Below are 25490 nucleotides of genomic sequence, written 5' to 3' on the forward strand. Positions count from 1 at the left end.
TAATGATATTGTCTAACCATACATGGTTTAGGAAAACTGTTTCAAATCTGTTATTAATATTTTATTTTATGTCAAACTGACAGAATTTAAATGGCTTCCAGCAGAGCACTGCTTTTAAATTTCTGTTGTATGTTTTCTCCTTCATTGTTCAGACCTGGAAGCTCAATTCAGAATGATTGAAGCATTTGTACAAGTCAAATACCAGGAAAAAAGGTAGAGGAATAAAACACCAATCGGGAAACTATCTGAACAGGGAATTCACTTCAAACCAAAATCTCCCTCCAAGTTATAAAATGAAATGAAAGGTTTTTATATACATCTTTTTTCTACTTCACACTGCATTAGCTATCACCAATGATAGCTTGGCACATATACTTGTAATTACAAGAAGGATTATAAGAAGCAATCAAAAAAACAAGATTCGGGAAGATCCAGAAAAATCCTTCACGCTGTTAAGAATGTCACTATAAATTGCAATCATTAAGAGAAAAATCCCGCCCCAACTTCTGCTGTCATAAATATCCTCCCATCCTAAGGCAGCAGAACCCATGAAGAAGGGAGAGGGCTGATTTGGGGTGATGATGTAGAGCATGCACCCACTGCATGGCTCCCACAGAGCAAGGGCAGGTGGGGGCTTTGCATAATTAGGCCAGGAGACTGGTGTCTTGTCTATGGATCCTGTGGTCCTCCTATACCAGGGCTGTGTTAGGGACAAGCAAGAATACTTTATCCATAAGGCTGAAGAATATTCTGTGGAGTGGCTCCCGGCAGGATTGGGAGGGAAGATGTCTTTCCTCTCACCACTTTCCCCCTGTGCCTCTCTGCAGGGCGCAGATCAGTTTCTCATGCTGGGTTCTGTGAAGATTTGGCTTTAAATGCCTGATCATGCAGCCTCTTTTCATGTGAATAAAGACTGCAGCATCAGACCACTAGTGAGGAATGAAATGTGCTTGTGTTAATTCTCAGAATAAGCTACTGTGTAATGCATTTCTATTCATGGGAATGAATGAGGTTCTATTGTGACTTACAAATATCAGGTAAAATGGGGAAAGCAGCGTAAACATTATGTGTGTAATCCTGCCAAGTGTCTCAGCAAGGTCTGCAGCAACCTCATTTCTCATCAAGATTCATGAAACTGCAATTCCCATGGAAAGAGACACTCAGCATGTTGCAGAGACAAATCCATAACATATGTTAGAAAATTTATTTATTGTTTTCAGTCACAATACATGCAATTCCCATGGCTCCCAATGCAATTAGCAGTAATCAATTCAGATGTACAAGGAGGTTTAGCTTTTGGTTTACCTTAGCCACTTGCAGACTATAAGTTGTCCCTTTCCTGATACAGATTTCTAATTAAATATGTGACCTATCAGTCTATTTCATCCTCAGTGCCAAACCTGTTATCTGCAGAGCCCTGCTATGCACTTTCACCTTCACCAAGAGAGGTAAGCATTTCTTTCATAACTTTCTTGATCTTGCATCAATGAAATCAGTGAGAGTTTTCTCACCATCTTGAATAGGAACAGGATGGTCCTTTGATATCCACTGGTACTGCCCCCCCCTGCCACTCTTTTAATCCTACCTCAACTGTTCCCAGTACAGATTCTCCCCATTTTCCTTCACAATGTGTTCTCTCTCTCTCTCTCTCTCTCTCACCCTACTGCTTCCTTCACTTGCAAATCATGTTAAATTTCTTTGCTTAAGACTGCTTACATTTGGATTGTTTATCATATTAAAAACTCTTCTGTCTCATCCCACACTCTGTTCCTGTGTGAGAAAAAGTGACTGAACATTGGGCACAATTCTGTAAAGTGGTAAGCACCTCTTCCAAAATGCAGAGGACACTCAACTCCCATCAGAGTATATGGGAGTTAAGAATGTTCTGTGCCTCCCAGGATCAAGACCATTATTTCTGATGACTGTCAGGCCCAGGTCTTATTTCTATCCCTAACTCAAGGCAGTGGTTGAGGTTGGTTCTTAAGCCACATTAATATTATTTCACTCACGGGATAGGAGGCGTGGGTCAGCATTCATGTCGCACTCCCCATCAGTACCCAGCCCGGGGAAGCTGATGATCCAACCAGCAGACCAAATTTGGTGATGAATCCTGGTCACATGGCACCTGAGGAGCATTATGCATATGCTAAGAAGATTCAAGAGATGGAAGAGAAAACAAAAAAATGAAACCCATGAGGTAACACCAGAAGTTTGAAAGCCCTACTCACAGGTAGATTCTTGACGCAAAGAGAACTTCTGTAAAGCCTCTGTAATCCTGAGCTTGTTTTAGATCAGCGGTTCTCAAACTATGGGTCGGGACCCCAAAGTGGGCCATTTTAATGGGGTCGCCGGGGCTGATGATTTACTGGAGTCTGGGGCTGAAGCCCAAGCCCCACTGCCCAGGGACGAAATGAAAGCCCTGAAGCCTTGGGTTTTGGCTTTGGCCCCCCCCGCACTCGGGCTTTGGCCACCACACCTGGGGCTATGGGGCTCGGGCGGCCTAGGGTTTCAGTCCCCCCCTCTTGGGGTCATGGTAGTAATTTTTGTTGTCAGAAAGGGATCACGGGGCAATGAAGTTTGAGAACCCCTATTTTAGATATTGTGCAGTAAGTAGATGTGCATAAATATATAGAAGACTGCCCTTTCCACCAGCTACATGGCATTGAGCATGTGATATTTATTTTCTAATAGTTGATTTGTACTTTCAACCTCGTTACAAAACTTGATGTGGCTGGAAATAACCCTCCTGAAAAATATATTGCTAAACTAATGATATTCAAGTGGTCATTTTTAATAACATTGAATAATTGCAAAAAGAAAAGGAGTACTTGTGGTACCTTAGAGACTAACCAATTTATTTGAGCATAAGCTTTCATGAGCTACAGCTCACTTCATTGGACAAGTGAGCTGTAGCTCATGAAGGCTCATGCTCAAATAAATTGGTTAGTCTCTAAGGTGTCACAAGTACTCCTTTTCTTTTTGCGAATACAGACTAACACGGCTGTTACTCTGAAACCATTGAATAATTGTTTCATTTTCAACATAGCTATAATTAACAAGACACCAGGAGAATATGTAAGGGTATCTTCAGGTGACTACATTATTAATTGTATTCCTCTGAATGTGAAATCAAGACATATTAAGGGTGAGATGACAAGGAGATGAAATGGGTGACTATAACAAATTTATTCTTTAAAAATAGACTGAAGTTCAACAACTGCTGCTCAGTCTTATCATTTCATATTAGTGTACACTCATCAAAACAAAGCAATACAGTACCAGCATTTGATGACACTGCTCTGTCTTAGAAGTTCAAAGATGTGCAAAAAAAAATATATCTGGGTTCCCAAGCAACAGCACGCTAAATGGAATTGTTATTAAAAGCATCTATACAGTGATTGAATATCACAGTGATTTACAAGCCATACAATGAGACATACACGCTCTCAAGTAGCAAGATCGAACCATAATAAAAACCAATTACTCATAGAAGCCAAAGAATGTGCTGTTTATGAAAACGCAACACAGTATATTATATGGGCCAGATTAACTCTTGCATAAGTAGGCTCAACACCAGCTGAAGCTGAATCCACTTACAAAGGGCTGGATTTGGTCCAAAGTCTGTAAGTACAATATAATGAAAATGTAGGACCTGATTCTGCAAATACTTACTATTGAGCACAGATGCTTACTACCATGAGTAGTCCCATTGTCTTCAGGCCCTTTTTTGGCATGATGGCTTTCAGACAAACTGTATCCCTACATTTCTTTCCAATATTAGATGAAATCAGACAAGGGAAAAGAGAGATGTTTTCACATGAATTGAAGTATCAGTACAGGTGGAGAGTCACTGAGGGGGAGAAATATGAGATCGGTATTCTAGCTAGAAGTAGTGTCAGATGAGTAGGCTTTTGTACAAAGGATGGCAAGATTGTGTGAAGGGATGGAGACGAGATTAGTGCTAGCCGAGCAGGAATGCATTTGAGAGAGAGAAGATCTGTCTCGCAGACCATGTTTTCTGCATAATGAAAAAATATATGGTCTCATATTCCCAGCTGTAAATTGTCCTAACTCTCTATTAAAGAACTGTGCTGACTTGCACCAACTGAAGATCTGGTCCGTGTTGTTTTTCCATGCCTTATTTAGGCAGCAGCAGCTCTGATTTGTCTAGTAGCGGAATGTTAAAATACTAACTGAAAATACTGTCTTTCAAAAAGTTCCTAGGTTGTTTTTTTTGTCTGTTTGCTTTTTGTACAGAACTAGAGATCAAACTAGTGTGTGATGGAGGTCAGAAATGATCTCAATCGGTCAATTTTTATTCAAGGTACTATATGGCACCCACTAAATCTTTGGGGGATCCAAATTGTGAATGATGGGAAGGAGTTGTAAAAGCCTGTGAAGTAGGTCCTAAATTTGTATATGTGTGGTGTTCTTCTGGAGAGTTGGCTAAGCAAGTGAGTGTATGCCAGGATCAGGAACCTCCTGAATCTTACAATGCCAATGGCCAGTATGAGTTTTTACATACTGAGGCATCGCTCAAAGAAGGTAAAGAGGTGCTTAAGGCTCAAAGATGGACTTGGGCATTAGACAGTACCCAGTGAGATATTTGGGGAATGGGGAAACTTGAACTTTGTAATAAAATAATAATAATAATTAATAAATAACTTATAAGGTAATAGCCTGTGCATACAGAGATAGATATTTCTTTAGAGCATTATATTTTGTTACTAAGTGTATTTAATAAGTAAGTAATAAGTTAGTGTGTGTGTATTATATATATGTGTGTGTGTATAGACATATATGAGTCGTTATAAATTGTTTTATTATGTACATCCTTCATCTATTTGATGTTATTGTAGGTAGGTGGAATCCAGTTCAGTTTGTTCCAGTTTAAATAAAATCCCCATCTTATATATATTTAAAACCAGTTGTATTATCTTGGCTACCATTAGATAATCTTTTATCATGGTGTAACACCCCCACTCTCCCAGCTCTCACCTGCCAGGTAAATTATACCACCACTGTGATGGACATTGCTAAATCTTGGTCAGTGGTTTTGGCATGGGGTGACCCTCAGATTCATTTCAAATTATAACACAATAACCCTACTCTGAGAGGTCTGTTTACATATCGATAGAGATGCAAGTCCCATGAAGCAAGTCCGATTAACACTCCAGAACTGCACAGATACTAGTCACATGGGGTTTCAGAGTAATAGCCGTGTTAGTCTGTATTCGCAAAAAGAAAAGGAGTACTTGTGGCACCTTAGAGACTAACCAATTTATTTGAGCATAAGCTTTCGTGAGCTACAGCTCACTTCATCGGATGCATACTGTGGAAACTGCAGAAGACATTATATACACAGAGACCATGAAACAATACCTCCTCCCACCCCACTCTCCTGCTGGTAATAGCTTATCTAAAGTGATCACTCTCCTTACAATGTGTATGATTATCAAGTTGGGCCATTTCCAGCACAAATCCAGGTTTTCTCACGCTCCGCCCCCCAACACAAACTCACTCTTCTGCTGGTAATAGCCCATCCAAAGTGACCACTCTCTTTACAATGTGTATGATAATCAAGGTGGGCCATTTCCAGCGCAAATCCAGGTTTTCTCACCCCCCCCGTTCCAAAAACCACACACACAAACTCACTCTCCTGCTGGTAATAGCTTATCCAAACTGACCACTCTCCTTACAATGTGTATGAAAATCAAGGTGGGCCATTTCCAGCACAAATCCAGGTTTTCTCACACACACCCCCCCCCACACACACACACAAACTCACTCTCCTGCTGGTGATAGCTCATCCAAACTGACCACTCTCCTTACAATGTGTATGATAATCAAGGTGGGCCATTTCCAGCATAAATTCAAGTTTAACCAGAACGTCTGGGGGGGGTAGGAAAAAACAAGGGGAAATAGGCTACCTTGCATAATGACTTAGCCACTCCCAGTCTCTATTTAAGCCTAAATTAATAGTATCCAATTTGCAAATGAATTCCAATTCAGCAGTTTCTCGCTGGAGTCTGGATTTGAAGTTTTTTTGTTTTAAGATAGCGACCTTCATGTCTGTAATTGTGTGACCAGAGAGATTGAAGTGTTCTCCAACTGGTTTATGAATGTTATAATTCTTGACATCTGATTTGTGTCCATTTATTCTTTTACGTAGAGACTGTCCAGTTTGACCAATGTACATGGCAGAGGGGCATTGCTGGCACATGATGGCATATATCACATTGGTGGATGTGCAGGTGAACGAGCCTCTGATAGTGTGGCTGATGTTATTAGGCCCTGTGATGGTGTCCCCTGAATAGATATGTTGGCAACGGGCTTTGTTGCAAGGATAGGTTCCTGGGTTAGTGGTTCTGTTGTGTGGTATGTGGTTGTTGGTGAGTATTTGCTTCAGGTTGGGGAGCTATCTGTAGGCAAGGACTGACCTGTCTCCCAAGATTTGTGAGAGTGTTGGGTCATCCTTCAGGATAGGTTGTAGATCCTTAATAATGCGTTGGAGGGGTTTTAGTTGGGGGCTGAAGGTGACGGCTAGTGGCGTTCTGTTATTTTCTTTGTTAGGCCTGTCCTGTAGTAGGTGACTTCTGGGAACTCTTCTGGCTCTATCAATCTGTTTCTTCACTTCCGCAGGTGGGTATTGTAGTTGTAAGAATGCTTGATGGAGATCTTGTAGGTGTTTGTCTCTGTCTGAGGGGTTGGAGCAAATGCGGTTGTATCTCAGAGCTTGGCTGTAGATGATGGATCGTGTGGTGTGGTCAGGGTGAAAGCTGGAGGCATGTAGGTAGGAATAGCGGTCAGTAGGTTTCCGGTTTAGGGTGGTGTTTATGTGACCATTGTTTATTAGCACTGTAGTGTCCAGGAAGTGGATCCCTTGTGTGGACTGGACCAGGCTGAGGTTGATGGTGGGATGGAAATTGTTGAAATCATGGTGGAATTCCTCAAGGGCTTCTTTTCCATGGGTCCAGATGATGAAGATGTCATCAATATAGCGCAAGTAGAGTAGGGGCGTTAGGGGATGAGAGCTGAGGAAGCGTTGTTCTAAATCAGCCATAAAAATGTTGGCATACTGTGGGGCCATGCGGGTACCCATAGCAGTGCCGCTGATCTGAAGGTCTACATTGTCCCCAAATGTAAAATAGTTATGGGTAAGGACAAAGTCACAAAGTTCAGCCACCAGGTTAGCCGTGACATTATCGGGGATAGTGTTCTTGACGGCTTGTAGTCCATCTTTGTGTGGAATGTTGGTGTAGAGGGCTTCTACATCCATAGTGGTCAGGATGGTGTTATCAGGAAGATCACCGATGGATTGTAGTTTCCTCAGGAAGTCAGTGGTGTCTCGAAGGTAGCTGGGAGTGCTGGTAGCGTAGGGCCTGAGGAGGGAGTCTACATAGCCAGACAATCCTGCTGTCAGGGTGCCAATGCCTGAGATGATGGGGCGCCCAGGATTTCCAGGTTTATGGATCTTGTGTAGTAGATAGAATATCCCAGGTCGGGATTCCAGGGGTGTGTCTGTGCGGATTTGATCTTGTGCTTTTTCAGGAAGTTTCTTGAGCAAATGCTGTAGTTGCTTTTGGTAACTCTCAGTGGGATCATAGGGTAATGGCTTGTAGAAAGTGGTGTTGGAGAGCTGCCGAGCAGCCTCTTGTTCATATTCCGACCTATTCATGATGACAACAGCACCTCCTTTGTCAGCCTTTTTGATTATGATGTCAGAGTTGTTTCTGAGGCTGTGGATGGCATTGTGTTCTGCACGGCTGAGGTTATGGGGCAAGTGATGCTGCTTTTCCACAATTTCAGCCCGTGCACGTCGGCGGAAGCACTCTATGTAGAAGTCCAATCTGCTGTTTCTACCTTCAGGAGGAGTCCACCTAGAATCCTTCTTTTTGTAATGTTGGTAGGGAGGCCTCTGTGGATTAGTATGTTGTTCAGAGGTATTTTGGAAATATTCCTTGAGTCGGAGACGTCGAAAATAGGATTCTAGGTCATCACAGAACTGTATCATGTTCGTGGGGGTGGAGGGGCAGAAGGAGAGGCCCCGAGATAGGACAGCTGCTTCTGCTGGGCTGAGAGTATAGTTGGATAGGTTAACAATATTGCTGGGTGGGTTGAGGGAACCATTGCTGTGGCCCCTTGTAGCATGTAGTAGTTTAGAAAGTTTAGTGTCCTTTTTCTTTTGTAGAGAAGCAAAGTGTGCGTTATAAATGGCTTGTCTAGTTTTAGTAAATTCCAGCCACGAGGAAGTTTGTGTGGAAGGTTGTTTTTTTATGAGAGTATCCATTTTTGAGAGCTCATTCTTAATCTTTCCCTGTTTGCTGTAGAGGATGTTGATCAGGTGATTCCGCAGTTTCTTTGAGAGCGTGTGGCACAAGCTGTCAGCATAGTCTGTGTGGTATGTAGATTGTAATGGATTTTTTACCTTCAGTCCTTTTGGTACGATGTCCATCTGTTTGCATTTGGAAAGGAAGATGATGTCTGTCTGTATCTGTACAAGTTTTTTCATGCAGTTGATAGATTTCCACTCCATACGGCTAAATGCAGCACCTTGCATAATGACAGGTTTCAGAGTAACAGCCGTGTTTGTCTGTATTCGCAAAAAGAAAAGGAGTACTTGTGGCACATTAGAGACTAACCAATTTATTTGAGCATAAGCTTTCATGAGCTACAGCTCACTTCATCGGATGCATACTGTGGAAACTGCAGAAGACATTATATACACAGAGACCATGAAACAATACCTCCTCCCACATGGGGTGGCCCCAAATTTAGCCTACCTCATGATAACTGGGTGAGATGGAAGTTCTTCCAGGAACTAATAGGATTAGGATGAGGGGGGTCCCTAGTGGGAAAAGAGGAAAACACAACAAAAAAGACACCCATGAGTTGGTCAGGTTTGGTGGAGACAATGACCCAGGGGAAGGAACATCAACATACCCAGATAATGGTCCCAACCCCATCACAGGACCACAGGAAGGGACCACCCAACAACCACAGGAAGGAACCACCACAGGAAGGGACCTCCACATCCACAGTTAATGGCCCAATCCAGGTCCCACGGGGGCTTGAGCTAAGGACCAGCATACTCCATCTCCTGATGCAGACCTGCCAAGAAGACTTCATCTCTGAGCAGTGGATTGATTTGACATTGAGCTGGCCCTATGAACAGCTCGGCCCAGGTCGACGATGAAGTACAAGAACCATGACTACTGAAACAGTGGCCACACTTCAGATTGCAAAGGGAAAAAATATACTGGGCAGTGAAAGACCCACAGACTGGGGAAGTCAGGATGCAACTCCTTGTTCTCAAAAAGTTTTGAAAGGAAGTGTTAAAGCTGGCCCATGCAGTACCCTCTGGAGGACATATCAGGCGGGGAAAAAACACTGGAAAGGGTGACCCAGAGATTCTGTTGGCCTGATGTCCACAAGGAAGTGTGGGACTATTGGGCTTCATGCCCAAATATCAGTGGACAAGCCTGAGGAAGGCCCCCTAAGGCCATTCTAGTACCCCTGTCCATGGTAGGGACCCTATTTGAAAGAGTGGGGATGGATTTAATAGGCCTGCTGAAGAAAGCATGACAGGGCAGCAATATTTTTGTGATCACTGCAGGCTAACCTCCCTGAGGCATTACTCCTCTCCACAAAGGCAGCAGTCATTGCCACTGATCTGATGAAACTATTAGCCCAGGTAGGGATTCCTTAAGAGATCATCACTGGCCAGAGAACTAATTTTATGTCACAGCTAACGAAGGAACTATGCAAAGTGAAAGTCCCAAGAACTTCAATTTATCAACCACAAACTGATGAGTTTAATAAAACTTTGAAAGGGATACTAAAGAAGTTTGTGGCCTCCAATTTTCATTGCTTGGATCAGCTCCTACCCTCCCTTCTGTTCTCCATATGGGAAATTCCCCAAGATTCTGCAGGATTTTCCGCATTTCAGTTACCGTATGGGAGACAACTCTGGGGACTATTATATCTGATTTGTGAAGCAAGGGAGGGACAGAAGTCAAGGTCAACCAACTCAGTACAATATGTATTACAATTAAAAAAGAAGCTAAAATCCCTGGATGAGTTCACAAAGCAGAACTTGTTGAAGACACAATATGACCAGAAGAACTCTAACAAGGGAACTCATATCCAAGAATTCCAACTGGGGACGTGCTACTTGTGTCAGAATCCAAGCTGTTGGCCTTGTGACAAGTGGTCTTTGATATAATGAGATGGGTCAGGACTGTAGATTATGAAGTTTGCCAGCCTAGAAAGAAGAAGGCCACCCAAATATATCATGTCAACTTACTGAAGATGTGGAAAGAATAAGAGGGACTCTTCATCACTCTGTTCCCTCTGGAGCCCAAACTCAGCCCCCATGCCATGACATTTCCCAGCTGGGGTCCCTATCAGTTAGGGAAGACTTAAAACCCAAACAGGAACAGTAGATATGTATCCAATGAAGTGAGCTGTAGCTCATGAAAGCTTATGCTCAAATAAATTGGTTAGTCTCAAAGGTGCCACAAGTACTCCTTTTCTTTTTGCAAATACAGACCAACATGGCTGCTACTCTGAAACCTGTCAGTAGATACACAAGCTCATCAGTACATTTTCCTCCCTGTTTTTGGCACCATCGGGTTCCATCGTACCTAGCGACACCTAGTATTCCATTGTATAGCCAGAAACTGCAAGAAAGTGTTCAACCATTACCCAGAAAAATGTGGGCAACTGTGCAACAAGAACTACAGAACATGTTGACCATGGGGGTTGACAACGAGTCATGCAGTGAATGGCAAAGTCCAATAATGCCCGTGTTCAAACAGGACAGCTCAACACAGTTCTGCACAGACTTTCACAAAGTGAATACGGTATCCAAATTCGACACCTATCCCAAGCCTTAGGTCAACAAATTGCTTGGAAGTCTGGGAGGCTGCCAGGTATATATCAACCCTCATCCTAACTAGGGGGTCCTGACAGATCCCTCTTGCCCTCAAATCCAGGGGGAAGACAGCCTTCTATATACACCTAGGCTTATTCCTGTTTAGAACCATGTCATTTGGTCTGCATGGGGTTGCAGCTACATTCCAGAGATTAACGGATAAGGTATTCCACACACAAAGTCAGTATGTGGCCACTTATATTGACAATATCATCATCTACAGTGGAATCTAGGACAAACACATCAAACACCTCGCAGTGGTCCTAATGGCGGTCCAAAAGGCTGGCTGACAGCTAACCTGGCTAAATGTCAATTAGCCAACTGGGAAGTGATTTGCCTCAGCGGTTCCTTCGCGATTTCACTTACCTGGGATACACTGTGGGTGGGGGACAGTTACGCCTATTAGTAGGAAAAGTAAAGGCCTTGTCAGCATGCCCAATCCCCTCTTTGAAGAAACAAGTATGCTGCTTCCTGGGGCTAGCAAGTTTCTCCAGGCAGTTCATACCCGACTTTGCCACAATAGCTGTACTGTTAACAGATCTAGGAAAGGATGCCTCATTAAGGAAGATCCAGTGGACTGAGGCCTGCAGCAAGGCCTTCCAGGTACTAAAAAAATGGCTGGTCAAGGAACCTGTATTATTTCACTCTAACTTTTCAACAGTATCAGGTTCACAATGGCACCAATGACACTGAGCCCACACTCAGAAGGGGACCTGGTGCCTGGACTGAGGCCCTGCCCCTCCCCTCCGCCGCCCTTCCACCTGCACTCTGCCCTGAGGCCCCTCTACCTGCTTGGCCTCTTCCCCCTGAGGCCCTGTCTGCTGCTCACTCCTCCCTGCCCCCTCCCCACCTCATGCCCCACTAATTCCTCTCTGCTCCCATCCGCCAGAGCCCCTAGAACCTTCCCCCCCAGCTTGCGGCTGGAGAAGCCCCAGCCAAACCGCCCTGGATTGCTGGCCACCCCCAGTGCCAGGTTGCCTGCTGGTCTCCAGCTAGAGCTGAGCTCCTGCCAGCCTGGGGGAGAGGATGGGTCAGGGCCTGGGTTAGGGGAGGCTTAGCCTCCCCTGGCCTATTATACCCGCTGCCCATCCATTCCAGCTACAGATGAATCACATGTCCTTCAATGAATACAATCCATGAAGGAATAATCCCTGAATCATGCAGTGCTATTTGTCCCTGCAACCACGTTGCTTTGAAGTACTGCATTGAGCTGGTAAAGATCATAAAAATGCAAACTTCTCTTCACGAGTCGGGAAGGGGATGGTCAACATAATTAAAGTCAGTGACTCTGAAACTGAGGGGGAGGGTGTTTGATGGGGTCTAACTCCTCCCCACCCTACTGACCACTGCCAACGGCTGTCAGATGAAGCTCATCAAAGCTATATTTAGAGTTATGCAGGAGCGGACATTAATCTCATCTTTAGTTTCCGAGAATTTGCAAAGTAATTTACTTTAGATGCTGAAGCCCACATACTCATCATCCTGTCCCTGCTGAAGAAAACACAGAGAGGTTTGTTGCTTGTATATGTGAGAAGGTGTCACACAAAGACTGGGAGAAAATATGGAGCAGCAAGAATGAAAACTACTAGTGAAGGAATCATTAAAAACAGAAACATTGCTGCCAGTTCTTTGGGAGGCTCTTGATGGTTGTTCATATTGATAACAAAAATCACATCGGATTTCAGTACAATGAAACACTCGTGGGTTTAGTACTGACCACAATTGTGTACTAGCCCGTGGGGGTGAACTGTATGATGCAAAAGGCCCTTTCCATCCCTGTCAGTTATGATCATGTGTTAAACACAATGGGATCAACAAGCAAAATATATGGGAAACTGTAGTGTCATTACTGATTTATTAATTTACTATTCTTATTTATACATTATCCAAAACAAATGAGACACTTTATTATACATTTTGAAAGGACATGGCACTTTCCCTAAAAAGCTAGATCAGACAATGCAGCAAGGAAGACAAAAACAAAAGTAGTAGGTGCAAGGCTAGAGGAAGGAAATGTGAAGACTTTATGTATTAATCATTTGGCAAAAATTATCAGAAGATGATCAGCCCATATCATCCCATCAATTTTTCTTTTCTTAAGCCGAACTCCTCATTGAGTTATTTCAGAGTGGCAGCCGTGTCAGTCTGTATTTGCAAAAAGAAAAGGAGTACTTGTGGCACCTTAGAGATGAACAAATTTATTTGAGCATTATCTTTTGTGAGCTACATCTCACTTCATCGGATGCATTCAGTGGAAATGCATTCATTGAGTTATGTTAGGTAACTAATTTCTAAGCAAAATACAGTGGGGAGTTCTGGTTTTTTTTAAATGACATGAAACGACCCATTATCCCTATTTATTATTTGTTCTGAATTATATAAAACATAAAGACATCCCTGCCCTGAAGAGCTTACAATCTAAAAGACAGACACAGAAGAGACAAGATGCATGGAAAGCCCAGGAGTGTGATTTAAGTTGGGTGCTTGTTTTGGGAACAACTCCCTTCCCCTGTCCAATGAGGGAAAAAATGGGATACATATTGTCCCTGCCCCCTTTATCCGTAACTTCCATTAATGCTTCAGAAATTGTGTGCACTGGCATCAAAGGGAGAATATTCAAGTATGTGTTGTGTCCACTTTTCCTGTTAGTGTAAAAAGAAAAATTGTCAACTGAAGAATGTTTTAAAAGCCTTCAAAGTATATCCAGCTGTTTGGGTACAAAAGAAAGGAGGAAGGAGAGAGTTGCTATTTCCTCACAGACCCTGTCAACATTACATGAAAAATGCTGCAAGAAACCACTGGAATGCAAAGAAAACCTTCTGCTTGAAACATTTTTGAGTCCATAATACCTTTTCAACAGTTGTCCCAAGTGTTTTACAAACATTGGTTATATCAGCTGATAGCAGAAAATAAATCTTTAGCTCAGCTGAGGCTGATCTGGTGCACTGTAGAATGATTTCTCCCCAGTGTGGACAGGAAGTAGCAAGCATGAAAGCTGTACAAATGTACTGCCTCAGATTTAAGAATTACCCCCAATCCTATTTCCAACAAGAGTGGTGAGGATTATGGGAAAAGTTCTTCAGAAGTCCCAGAATGCATAGGTACAACAGCAACGGCAAGAGAAGGTGTGTGAGAAAAATCACTTTTTCTATGAAAAGAAGATTTGTATTTTAAAAAATGGTTTTCCACACTAGCGGGTGTTGAATAAATTTCCAAGGGCACTGTGCATGTGCAAAGATGTTTTAACTTACTGAAGATATTATGATAAGATTTGAAATAGTTTTAGACCTTTGTTATATAACACTTCTAAAATAAATGAGAAAACAGGCCTTTCTGTAAACAAGACTAGTTCTTTGGTCCAGATTTTGTTCTCTGAATATAGATAACCATATTCAATTATATAACTTACAGATTTTGATGGCTAATTTATTTTCCAGAGATCATATGCGGTAACAGATGATATTTTCTTATGACACACACAATACGTTTGGAATTCCACTTTGTCATAAATTCAACTTTTAAAAAATAAAGGGAAAAATGTTTTCTAAAATCTATTATTATACCACAAGATAATGGCTATGTGCACAAACATACCTATATATACATAGGTATGTGCATGTGTAACCTCTGCCTTCTTGGTGCGGTGCTCTGTTCCCCTCTAGTGGCACCTAGCTTAGCTAGAGATCAATGAATCTGCTACACCCTTAGCTACAGGGGTGCTGGAACAATTTGTATAGTGGGGGCACTGAGAGCCTGTATATGATGAAAACCACTTCAAGCCCAGGGGGTGCGACATCACCCCTAGTTCCAGCATCTATGCTTACCCTAAGAGCCAGCTAGTTTTTTAGCTCATGCAGTAGAGGCGCATACACTAAGCTTCAGAGGTCTAGATTCAGTCCTGCCCGCAGATGAACAGGGTCTATTGGTGTTACACATGCATGTGTACAAATACATACAAACTAGCACCCCTAGCCTGCATAGACTTACATTCATTCTTAATTTTATGCACTCTGAATATTCCCACTGAAGGCAGTAAATCTATGCAGGACTGGGGTCATGGACTAGAACCTTGATAAACTGCATACTTCATATTTACTACCAAAACTGCTGGTTTATCCACTTATTAGTAAATATTTAACAGGAGACTGCTGTAATGAGATCTAGATGTCCAGATTTTTACAAGATATTCTACAGTACCTTTACATAGAGCGTAAGCGCCGTAGGGCAAAGACTGTCTTTCTGTAATGTGTTTGTTCAGTGCCAACCAGAATGGGGCCCCTGATCCATGACTGGGATCCCTTGGGACTATCACAACATAAATAATATTTGTATATTATGAAGTGTTATAAAATCAACAATGTCAAAATAAATATAGAGTACATTTTGTGATACACTCAATTTTTTTTATTGTTTATTCATTTACACCTCTTAATTTTAAGCATGTACTTAAGTGCTTGCCTGAATAGATACTGATTTAGTCACATGCTTAAGTATACCAGGGCCTTTAGGCTCAAACCTCTGAGGTGGTGAACTCCTCTTCAGAAGTGCTGAGTGTACTAATCTTCCATGCACTTCTGTGGGATTGAGGGCACTCGTCACCTTGCAGGGTCAAGCCATTAATTGCTCATTTGCAAAATTCAATCAGTTTTTCATAATAGGTAACCCTGTCATTACTTAAAATTGTTGAGGTTACATAATGTTTATATGTGCATAAATATATTCACACACAAGTAGAATCTTGCTGATCTGCACTATTTTATACAGTTAAGCTGACACACTGTCTCCAAGATATCTGTTTTCTATTTCCAATACTAAGCAACTGGGATTTGGCAGGCAGTCTCTTTTTCCACACAAAGCTTTAACACAGTTTGAATATAATAAATAAACAAACCAGAATATATTATCTGAAACCTGTTATGGGCTGCTGCTGATTGTCTATAAAAAAGAAACATATATGTGAAACTAAACAGTGAGCCAAGAGGAACATAAAATGGAGATTGGGGTAGGCAAAAATGCTCAGCTAAGACTATTAAATTAAGAAGCATACAATGAATTAGGAAAATGCCAGCACCACCATCTGTTCATACATGTGTGACTGTTTCACACATGTGTATATGTGTAGATGCTGTAGGTCCTTTTTTCCTTTTTGGTTTGGGTGTGTGACAGCCTGGTGAAAGCTGGCAGCTCAACTGACCGTTAGAAATAGTTGAGTGTGCAGGCAGCCCTCCACCCTGATCTTGTCATGCAAAATGTATTCCTCCTTCATCCAAGGCAAGGGGGACACACATTTCACAGGAAGAATAAACTGCAAGGAGGAAATTAGAATCTGAAGGGGAAGAAGATTAAAGGCTGCTTTTCCTCATCCCCCTCTGTCCAGGAGTTCTTTGTCATATTTATAAAATTGATTCGATAAGTGTGGATTTGTGACTATGGATTGGAGAAAGGCTGCTGCTGTCATCAGTTTGGTGGATGGGCTATGAATGAAAGCTGAATATCAATGCATTGAGTAAAGGAAGGGTAGAGCCTTTACCATTTACGTACATGTTTATCAGGGTCAGGGATTAGTTCTATAGGGTGTTTCTCATTCTCTCCGAATGGTTGCAGCAAGCTGGAGGGTTCGGATGACACTGATGAAGGAACTGATCATTTACTGCCTATACTTTGGATTTTCTTTCCCCTCGGTGGTTCTGGTTATTATGTAAAATAATTTGGGAGAGGATTTCTCCCTATTGCAGAGAGACAGAGGCAGCAGGAAGGAGCTCAGTTTTGCAGTCTTAGGTGGTGTTCGCAGCAACAGCCTGATTTATTTTTCGGAAGGGTTGGGGAGCAGAGAGGGAGAAGATGAAGAACTCCGATGGGTTTTTTGGACGTGCGAGCAAGGCTCGGTGGATTTAAAGTGGCTCTCTCGCAGAAGAGCTTTCCTGGCAACGATCGATGGGCGGGAGGCTTTTTTTACTGTGCCTGCCCTTGCTTCCTCTCGATCGTGCCGTTTTGTGCAGAAAGGGGAGGAAACTGTGCCCATCATGTCTTAATGTTCCGCGGGGCGGGGCGCGCCTCTTCTCCCAGCCCTGTACTGTGGCAGGCGGCAGCAGCGGCAGCCTGCTTCCTTATTTTTAAAGTTGGTGTTTTCTGCCTCTCAGAGGTGGGGGGCACAGCTAGCCTGATACCTTCCCGCTGTGCCAGCAGCCGCGTTAAGTGCTGGGCAAGTCGGCCCCACCCGCGCGTTATTATCAAGGCAAGGGCGCGTTTTCCCCGGCGCCAGTACCGGCTTTTGCCCCAGCCCTTGGCGCGGCGCTGGCGCTGCAGCAGGGAGCGCGTTGCTGCTCTCGGGGCGGGCGCGTGTCCCCAGCGGCTCGCCGTGCAGCAGGGGGCGGGCCGGGGGCAGGCTGCCATGGGAGAGAGCATGTCCAAGCGACTCAAGCTGCAGCTGGGGGGCGAGGCGGAGATGGAGGAGCGGGCGTTCAGCAACCCCTACCCGGACTACCAGCTCCACGGAGCCGCCGCCGCCGCCGCCTCGAGCCCGAGCGAGGCCGCGGAGACCCAGCGGGGCCCCGCGCCCCCCCCAGTCGGGGAAGAGCCTGAGTCCCTCCCCTTCGGCCCGGACGGGAAGGTGAGCGAGGGAGCGCGCCCGCGCGCTGGGCCCCGGGAGGCGCCTGCTTCCCTCCCTCCCAGCATTCGAGAACGCCCCGGCTGCCTTCCAGTGTTCTAGAACCCCGCCGGGCTCTGGAACGTTCAGCTGCCGCCCGCGCCTGGTGGCCCGGCGGGGGGCGCTGCTCGTCGCCCCTGGTGGCCGGGCTGAGGGAGGGTGGGACGGGGCAGCGCCCGGAGGGGGCCGCGCTGGCCGGGAGGGAAGGCGCGTGGCCACGTGGGGAGGAGGGGGGGGGGGGTTATTGACAAAGGTTCGTGTGGCTCCCCCCACGCCCACCAGCCACAGCGCTGGGCTTTCATCCCCCTGCCTTGCCAGGGCCTCCTCCCGCAGCGCTAGGGGCTCCCCTCCCTTTGGCTCCATTGCATGCCACTCCTGTGCCCCTCTGTACCCTGCACAACCCCACAGCCACCTGCCACCGTCCTCCAGCCCCGCGCTTACCTCCTCTACCCCATCATGCCTCCCTCCCGCCCTGCCACACTCACAGGGCACCGACTCCTCTCTCCGCCCCCACGCAGCACATTGCACCCGTCTGCTCCCTGCCCACTGGCATTGAGCTGTATTTCACAGCAGTGCCCGCAGCCCCCCATAGGCCCTCGCCCTTATACCCCCACCTTACCTGCATTAGCCATTTCCTACTAGGGTCGCCATTCACACATCCCCAGAATACCGGACGTTCCAATATTTCCAGAAATGGTGTGAGCCCATCCCGCTGGTGTGACCCCGCGCATATGTGCATGTGAGATCACACCGCACAGAGGATGCCATTTTTAAGAGAACGTTGCTCCGCTGCCCCCACCCCCACTGACAGACCTTGCGTGCGGCTCAGACTGGGGGTGGCGGGTGCATTTTTCAAAATGGTACCCTCTCCCTGTCCAGTGCTGGATAAAACCAATGAAAATGAAAAGACATTCGCTTTTGTCTCAGTACCAGCCGGCGCACAAACCACCCAAAAGGAAGACTTTCGGGTTTCAAACTGGATGAATGACCTGCTTGTTTCTGACCACATGCCTTACACAGCGCTTCGCCCGCCCTCCCAGCCCATTCAGGCTATGTCAGTGCTTATAGTGGCATGTAGTATGCATGCACTGCACCCCATCTAGCATAGCTATACATAGCAGTGTAGACAGTGAAGCACTGCTTAGGAGAGTAAAGATACATCAGAGCCTTAGGGTATATCCTACACTGCCCTCTACACAGCCAAGCAGTGTCTGCCCCATCTACACTGCTATTTTCAGCAGTGTAGTATCCTGCTGCCTCCCGCACTGCTGGATGCTTTCCGTGCCACAGGGAGCTGCCAGTTCTTTTCTCCACCGCACTGCCAGAGCCTTTCCCCATTTCCTCCACCATGCCGGAGCCTTTCCATGCCGTGTGTAGCTACACACCACAGTGTGGATGCAGTCTGCTTTTCACTGGCATTTCATGTACCCTATATCCCACCGCTCGTGTGGACAAAGCCTTGGATTCTAGTTTAAACCCACAAAAATAAGAATACTCAGTTCTTGTCTTCACTGAAGAAAAAAAGGTGTACTCTTAAGGTAGGAACATACTTTTATTTGCAGTGAAGGCAAGGCCTCAGAGTAAGACTGAAAACACTAGCCTTATCTGCAACGCTCAATGTATGTACAGTAGAAGCTGTTTTATCTAGCACTTCACCATCTGGAAAGCTTTATAAACCGGCATTTATGATCTTCATTGAAATTCCAGTTTATAGTCCAGTTGGTGTGGGGCCACTGGGGGGTTAGAGCGCAGGAGGGGGTGCGGAGCGCGGGCTCTGGGAACGAGTTTGGGTGCAGGAGGGGACTTGGGGTAGAGGTTGGGGTGTGGGAGGTGATGCAGGGTGCAAGATATGGCGAGCGCTCACCTCGGGCAGCTCCCCGCAAGCAGCGACCTGTCCTGGCTTCTCCGAGGTGGAGGTGCAGCAGGCAGCTCTGTGCGCTGTCCCCGCCCCGAGCGCTAGCTCCACAGCTCCCATTGGCTGGGAAACGCAGCCAATGGGAGCTGTGGGGGCAGCACGTGCGGGTGGAGGCTGCCGTGACTCTGTCTAGGAGTAACCAGGACAGGTCTCCGAGTGCGAGGAGCCGCCCGAGGTGAACACCCCGCAGATTGAGCACCCGGCATCCCCTCCCATGCCCCAATCCACTGCCCTGAGCCCCCTCCCTGAGCCCAAGCCCCGCACCCTTCCTGCACTCAAACTACTTCTCTTGGTTAACCAGCATTTTTCACTTACCAGCACCCCCATTTCCCCAACATGCTGGATAAAACAGCTTTTACTGTATATGTTACAGCTCAGAAATTATCAAAATTTCATTAATAAAGTTATGCAGAGAATGGAAGAGAGAGAGAGCCTCTGTTGGGTCACTTCCCTTTCAAATGCCCAGTTTTCCCCACAGTATATTCTCAGGGCTTGTTTACATAGTGACTTACTATGCGGCAAGCCACAGTATGACTCTACAGCTCGCTCGCTTGCCGTGCAGTAATGTCCTCTATGAGCATTGCTATGGTGCAGTGGGACTTTCACTGTGCTGTGGCAGTGTCCCTGGTTTGCCGCACATTGACAGTGTAGCCAAGCCTTTAGTCTATGCTATTTTTAGAAAAGATGGATTTCTCTGTCTTTGATGGAGTTCGCACTCACTCTTTAGATATTGCTGAGCCATTCCTTCCCCCTTTTAATCTATGGCTATTTCCATGTACACATGAAGGACAATTTCTTTTTGTAATTTTTAATTGGTTCTATGAGTCTCTTGCCTTGTGATTACATCAAATGATGCACATTTGCCAAAATATTTAATCAGGAGAAGATCTCTAGATACTGATATGGCCACCGTCACATTAGTATCTGAGCACCTCACAGTCTACTATGTATAAATCCCTCCAGCACCCCAGTGAGATAGGGAAGTACTAGTCTCCTTTTTACAGAAGAAACAGAAAAGCTGAATGACTGTCCAGGATCACACAGGAAGTCTGTAGTGGGCAAAGAATTGAGCTTTTGAGGGAGTCCCAGGCACCCACTCTAATCACTGAATACTTTCTTCTCAATACCACTGGACGGTTCTACCTCTGCTCTTACTGCGAATTACTGAATTTTAAAACTGGTAACAGCTCATGTAGGATGTAAGAGTAACAGCTTGCCGTTTTGAGAATCATGCAAGACCTGCGTGGGTGAGTAAAGGATAACATGGTGACTTACTCTGAATTTCTGTGATATTCAATAATCATCTTGACACTTTAATGTAGCTTTATTTTAAATATAGGATAGTGGTAGTGCTCCTATGGCTAGGATTCCTTCTTTAACCAAAAAAGAAACCTTTGGCATCAGAACACCTGCCAAAACAATCAAATGCTAATTGGCATCTGTGTTGGGCATCTTGTCAGCAATGAGAATGGACTCACAGATTGGAGTACTCTCTTGTCTATAGTAATAGTGCCTTCAGGTCGGGATTAAGACACAATGAAGACCTACTGAGAGGAAGTTTGCACTGTGGCTGCACATGCAGAATTTGTAGATAAATAGAACTCTCGATTCTTTAGTGTGTCATCTTTTTTTCAGTCACTAGCACCAAAGTCAATTAGGTCCCGATTCTGCAAATTGCTCCTATATCACTGCATCCACAGTACCACTGTAGGGCTATGTGCATAGAGTGATTTGCAGGATCAGTGCCTTAACTTTAATGGCCAAATTCTGATCCTTCTCTGAGTCTCTACTGTGAGTGGAATTTGTGTGTGTATATTCAAAGGCATAATTTCTTCTTTGAAAAGAGAAGGAAAATGTGTCTTGGGGATGTAATGTTATTGAGATTAGAATTAAAACTGGATGTCCCCAGAGACTTTTGTAAGTATAAATCAAAAATCTTCATAAAACCAAGGTTATAAATTCTAATTTATGAATTTTGCAAGTAGGACCACATACTAAATGTGTTCAATATGGGGGAGGAGGAATTGGTTTATCTAAATATCTTTATTGCATTAGGGAAAACTTTCCAAGTGTTTCTGTGTTAAGTAGATCATCTGCAGGACAGGAGATCCATCTTTTCACACCAGCCCTACTTTATATTCTACACGTTCTGTCCAGGTTTTAGAGAAAATGTGCATTCATACCTGCTTATTCAGTTGAACAAGCTGAGAGCATCACAAAAGTGAGAACGTGACTTGGAAAATGTGATGAAGGAAGATTTTTGCTTCTGTTTTGTTTTAAAATAATTACATTTATAAAAAGAAAAGGAGTACTTCTGGCACCTTAGAGACTAACAAATTTATTTAAGCGTAAGCTACAGCTCACTTCATCAGATCACTAAATTTGTTAGTCTCTAAGGTGCCACAAGTACTCCTTTTCTTTTTGCGAATACAGACTAACATGGCTGCTACTCTGAAAGCTACATTTATAAAACGCATGTGGGAAGAAAATATTAACTGTATCATAGAACATTTTAAATTCTGATTCATTTGAGAATTTTATGAATCCTTAACTCAGTGAAATTCTCCCACTGCAGTTTCATGCTTCAGGAATTTCTAGCTCTAGATTTACACTAGGAATTTGTTTCATTTTGCCAGTCTCGCTATAATGGAGCATGCTAAATTGCAGTGCCTGTGTATTTTTATCTGTCACACATGGCATTCACTGTAAATTAGCGAGGCAGTTGGTAGCTAAGTGCGCAGCTTAATTTGTAAGTATTTTGAGTCACCTGTGTACCTTATTATTTACTACAAAGCAGGTGTTCCATTTTTAAAGAATTAAAAGTCAAAAACTGTCTTATTTTCCTCCTTTGGAAAAAGACGGAGTCAGATTTGTAGTCCCATTAAATGGATTTAAGCTGCTTTAAAGTCAATGGAGTTACTTTGCTCCCCCCCCAATCCCCCCGACTGTTTCTGTTTTTCATTCGTAAATTGGTCTTGTCAGAAGATTATGTGAGTATACTTTTCCTCATGAGATTTTGGGGAATTCTGTGTGTGTGTGTGTGTGTGTTTTAGATTTTGGGGATGGAGGAAATCAATCTCTGACTTTATTGGGCCCTCCTGGAATATCATTTGGCCTCAGCATTATATCTGGGATCTCATGTCATTATTTTTGAGCGTGGAGGTAGTGATATAGGAATCTAGCCTGTAACATAGACAGACCCCACTTTGAAGACTGTGGGTCTTTACAGAGGTTCAGGGGTGTGCTTATATAGAGTGACTTGCAGGATTATAGTAAATATCAAAAGCTTGTAAAAAAATAAAAAAAAACAAGGCTTGTAAAAATCAAAATATATGAAGAAAACCTCAGTGTTTTGCATGATCCCCATCTGTACAACACAAGTGGAATGGTGAGTAAGAACTATGTGACTCACATAATGACAGCTGCAAATATATGGGGTACTTCAGTTGCCATAGAAGGCACTGTATTATCAAGCAATCCATTTGACTTCATAAATTGTCAAGTTAGCCATATAAAACTCATCCACTTTAGAGAAGGGCCAGCTCTTCAAATGGTCATGTTAAATGTGAGACAGTTAGGGCTAACTTCTGCATAAAAACTTTGTTTTATAAATCTATACATTGGAATTCTGAATTTGGGATGTGAAAACAAAGCTATTTCAAATTATCTGGTTAACTTAATCACTTAAACAGCTAACCTTTTCAGATGTCATAGATTTATGCATCCGATGAAGTGAGCTGTAGCTCACGAAAGCTTATGCTCAAATAAATTTGTTAGTCTCTAAGGTGCCACAAGTACTCCTTTTCTTTTTATAGATTTATAGGTCAGTCATTTACATAGCTGAAGTGTTCTTTTTACATTGGAAGTGATTTGGATTTAAACTATATGTAAAAGTTTTAGAAAAGTGATGATAAACTTAATCTATGCTTGTATGGATTGTGGGGTGGGGAGTTAAGGTAGGGGTGTGTGTGTGAGATATATATAGTAGGGCTGTCGAGCGATTAATAAAATTAATTGCACTGTTAAACGAATAGAATACCATTTGATTAAAATGTTTTGGATATTGTGTACATTTTCAAGTATATTGATTTCAGTTACAACACAGAATACAAAGTGTACAGTGCTCACTTTATAGTTATTTTTATTACAAATATTTGCACTGTAAAAAACAAAAGAAATAGTATATTTCAATTCACCTAATACAAGTACTATAGTGCAATCTCTTTATAATGCAAGTTGAACTTACAAATGTAGATTTATATACAAAAAATAACTGCATTCAAAAATAAAACAATGTAAAACTTTAGAACCTACAGGTCCACTCAGTCCTACTTCAGCCAATCGCTCAGACCAACAAGTTTGGTTTCAATTTGCAGGAGATAATGCTGCCTGTGTCTTGTTTACAGTGTCACCTGAAAGTGAGAACAGGCTTTTGCAGGGCACTGTTGTAGCCGGCATCGCAAGATATTTATATGCCAAATACGCTAAAGATTCATATGTCCCTTCATGCTTTAACCACCATTCCAGAAGACATGCGTCCATGCTGATGATGGGTTCTGCTCTATAACAGTCCAAAGCAGAGCGCATGTTCATTTTCATCATCTGAGTCAGATGCCACCAGCAGAAGGCTGATTTTCTTTTTTGGTGGTTCGGGTTCTGTAGTTTCTGCATCGGAGTGTTGCTCTTTTAAGACTTCTAAAAGCATTCTCCACACTTCGTCCCTCTCAGATTTTGGACGGCACTTCAGATTCTTAACCTTGGGTCGAGTGCTGTACCTATCCTTAGAAATCTCACATCGGTACCTACTTTGCATTTTGTCAAATCTGCTTTGAAAGTATTCTTAAAATATGCATGTGCTGGGTCATCATCCGAGACTGCCATAATATGAAATATATGGCAGAATGCAGGTAAAACAGAACAGGAGACATACAATTCTCCCCCAAGGAGTTCAGTCACAAATTTAATTAACACATTATTTTTTTTAACGAGAATCATCAGCATGGAAGCATGTCCTTTGGAATGTGGCTGAAGCATGAAGGGGCATATGAATGTTTAGCATATCTGGCATGTAAATACCTTGCAATGCTGGCTACAAAAGTGCCATGTGAACGCCTTTTCTCACTTTCAGGTGATGTTGTAAATAAGAAGCAGTCAGCAGTATCTCCCGTAAATGTAAACAAACTGAAAAGTGCCAGTCTAGACAGTGCTTTACGGCTCCCGGTGATAAAGCTACCACCCCTCATTCGGGGTGGTTATTTTTTATCACCGGGAGAGTTCTCCCCCAACAATGAAGCGTGACTAACTGCCCAGTCACAGCACTGCTTCGTTTGTTTAGTAAACCAGTTAGTTTTTAACTAACAGGTCGTCAAATCACTGCCATGTAATTATTGGAGACAAAATAATTATTGTTAATTAGAAACCTGTTAGTTTTAAATGCAAAACTTGTTTTGATAAATTGTTTTTCTTGTGTACCCAGCACATGTATTTTTGTAGTAGTTTTATTTAATTAATACAAAAAAAAATTAAATGCTGGGTTTTGTGCTTGTTTAATTGAATTTGAATTTCCATCCAAACAGAGCCTGGCCCAAACAAAAATAAAATTAATCTTCTAGTAAATAAGAAATACATTATTCACAATTTTCTAATAAAAATGTACTAAGAATTTTAAGGCAGATTAAGCCATGTAATTGCTTGAACAAATAGAGATAGATATAGTGTATATCCTCCTGGTTAGCAAATAAAAGTACCAAATTTAGTCTGTAATGACTATATTTGGTTGCAAACCAACATGCTTGAATGGCTACCAACAAATAAGAATCAACCTTTCTTTAACTAAAAGGTACATATGCAAAACTAGATTAAAACTGATTATTGTAAATCAAGATTTCCTATTTGCTGACTTAAATCCATCCACCCTGCATAGGACTGGCTTAACATTCAAAGGAATTTACAGCTATTATTTCAACTATCAAAAGATCCAAAAATATTGGAAG

The 25490-nt window shown here is 43.3% G+C and overlaps 1 protein-coding gene across 1 annotated transcript in view; it reads left to right on the forward strand.

The window, feature by feature from the left end:
- Window positions 1-16526: 16526 nt before the first annotated feature.
- The window catches only part of LANCL2 (LanC like glutathione S-transferase 2), a 56104-nt gene continuing 47140 nt past the window's right edge, over window positions 16527-25490 (forward strand). Inside the window, exon 1 of the mRNA XM_073332810.1 lies at window positions 16527-17546. Within this exon, the coding sequence (XP_073188911.1) occupies window positions 16791-17546 (756 nt within the window). The 5' untranslated portion in view covers window positions 16527-16790. The remainder of the gene's footprint in view (window positions 17547-25490) is intronic.

Source organism: Lepidochelys kempii, chromosome 2 (genome assembly GCF_965140265.1).
Source record: "Lepidochelys kempii isolate rLepKem1 chromosome 2, rLepKem1.hap2, whole genome shotgun sequence".
NCBI classification, from domain to species: domain Eukaryota; kingdom Metazoa; phylum Chordata; order Testudines; family Cheloniidae; genus Lepidochelys; species Lepidochelys kempii.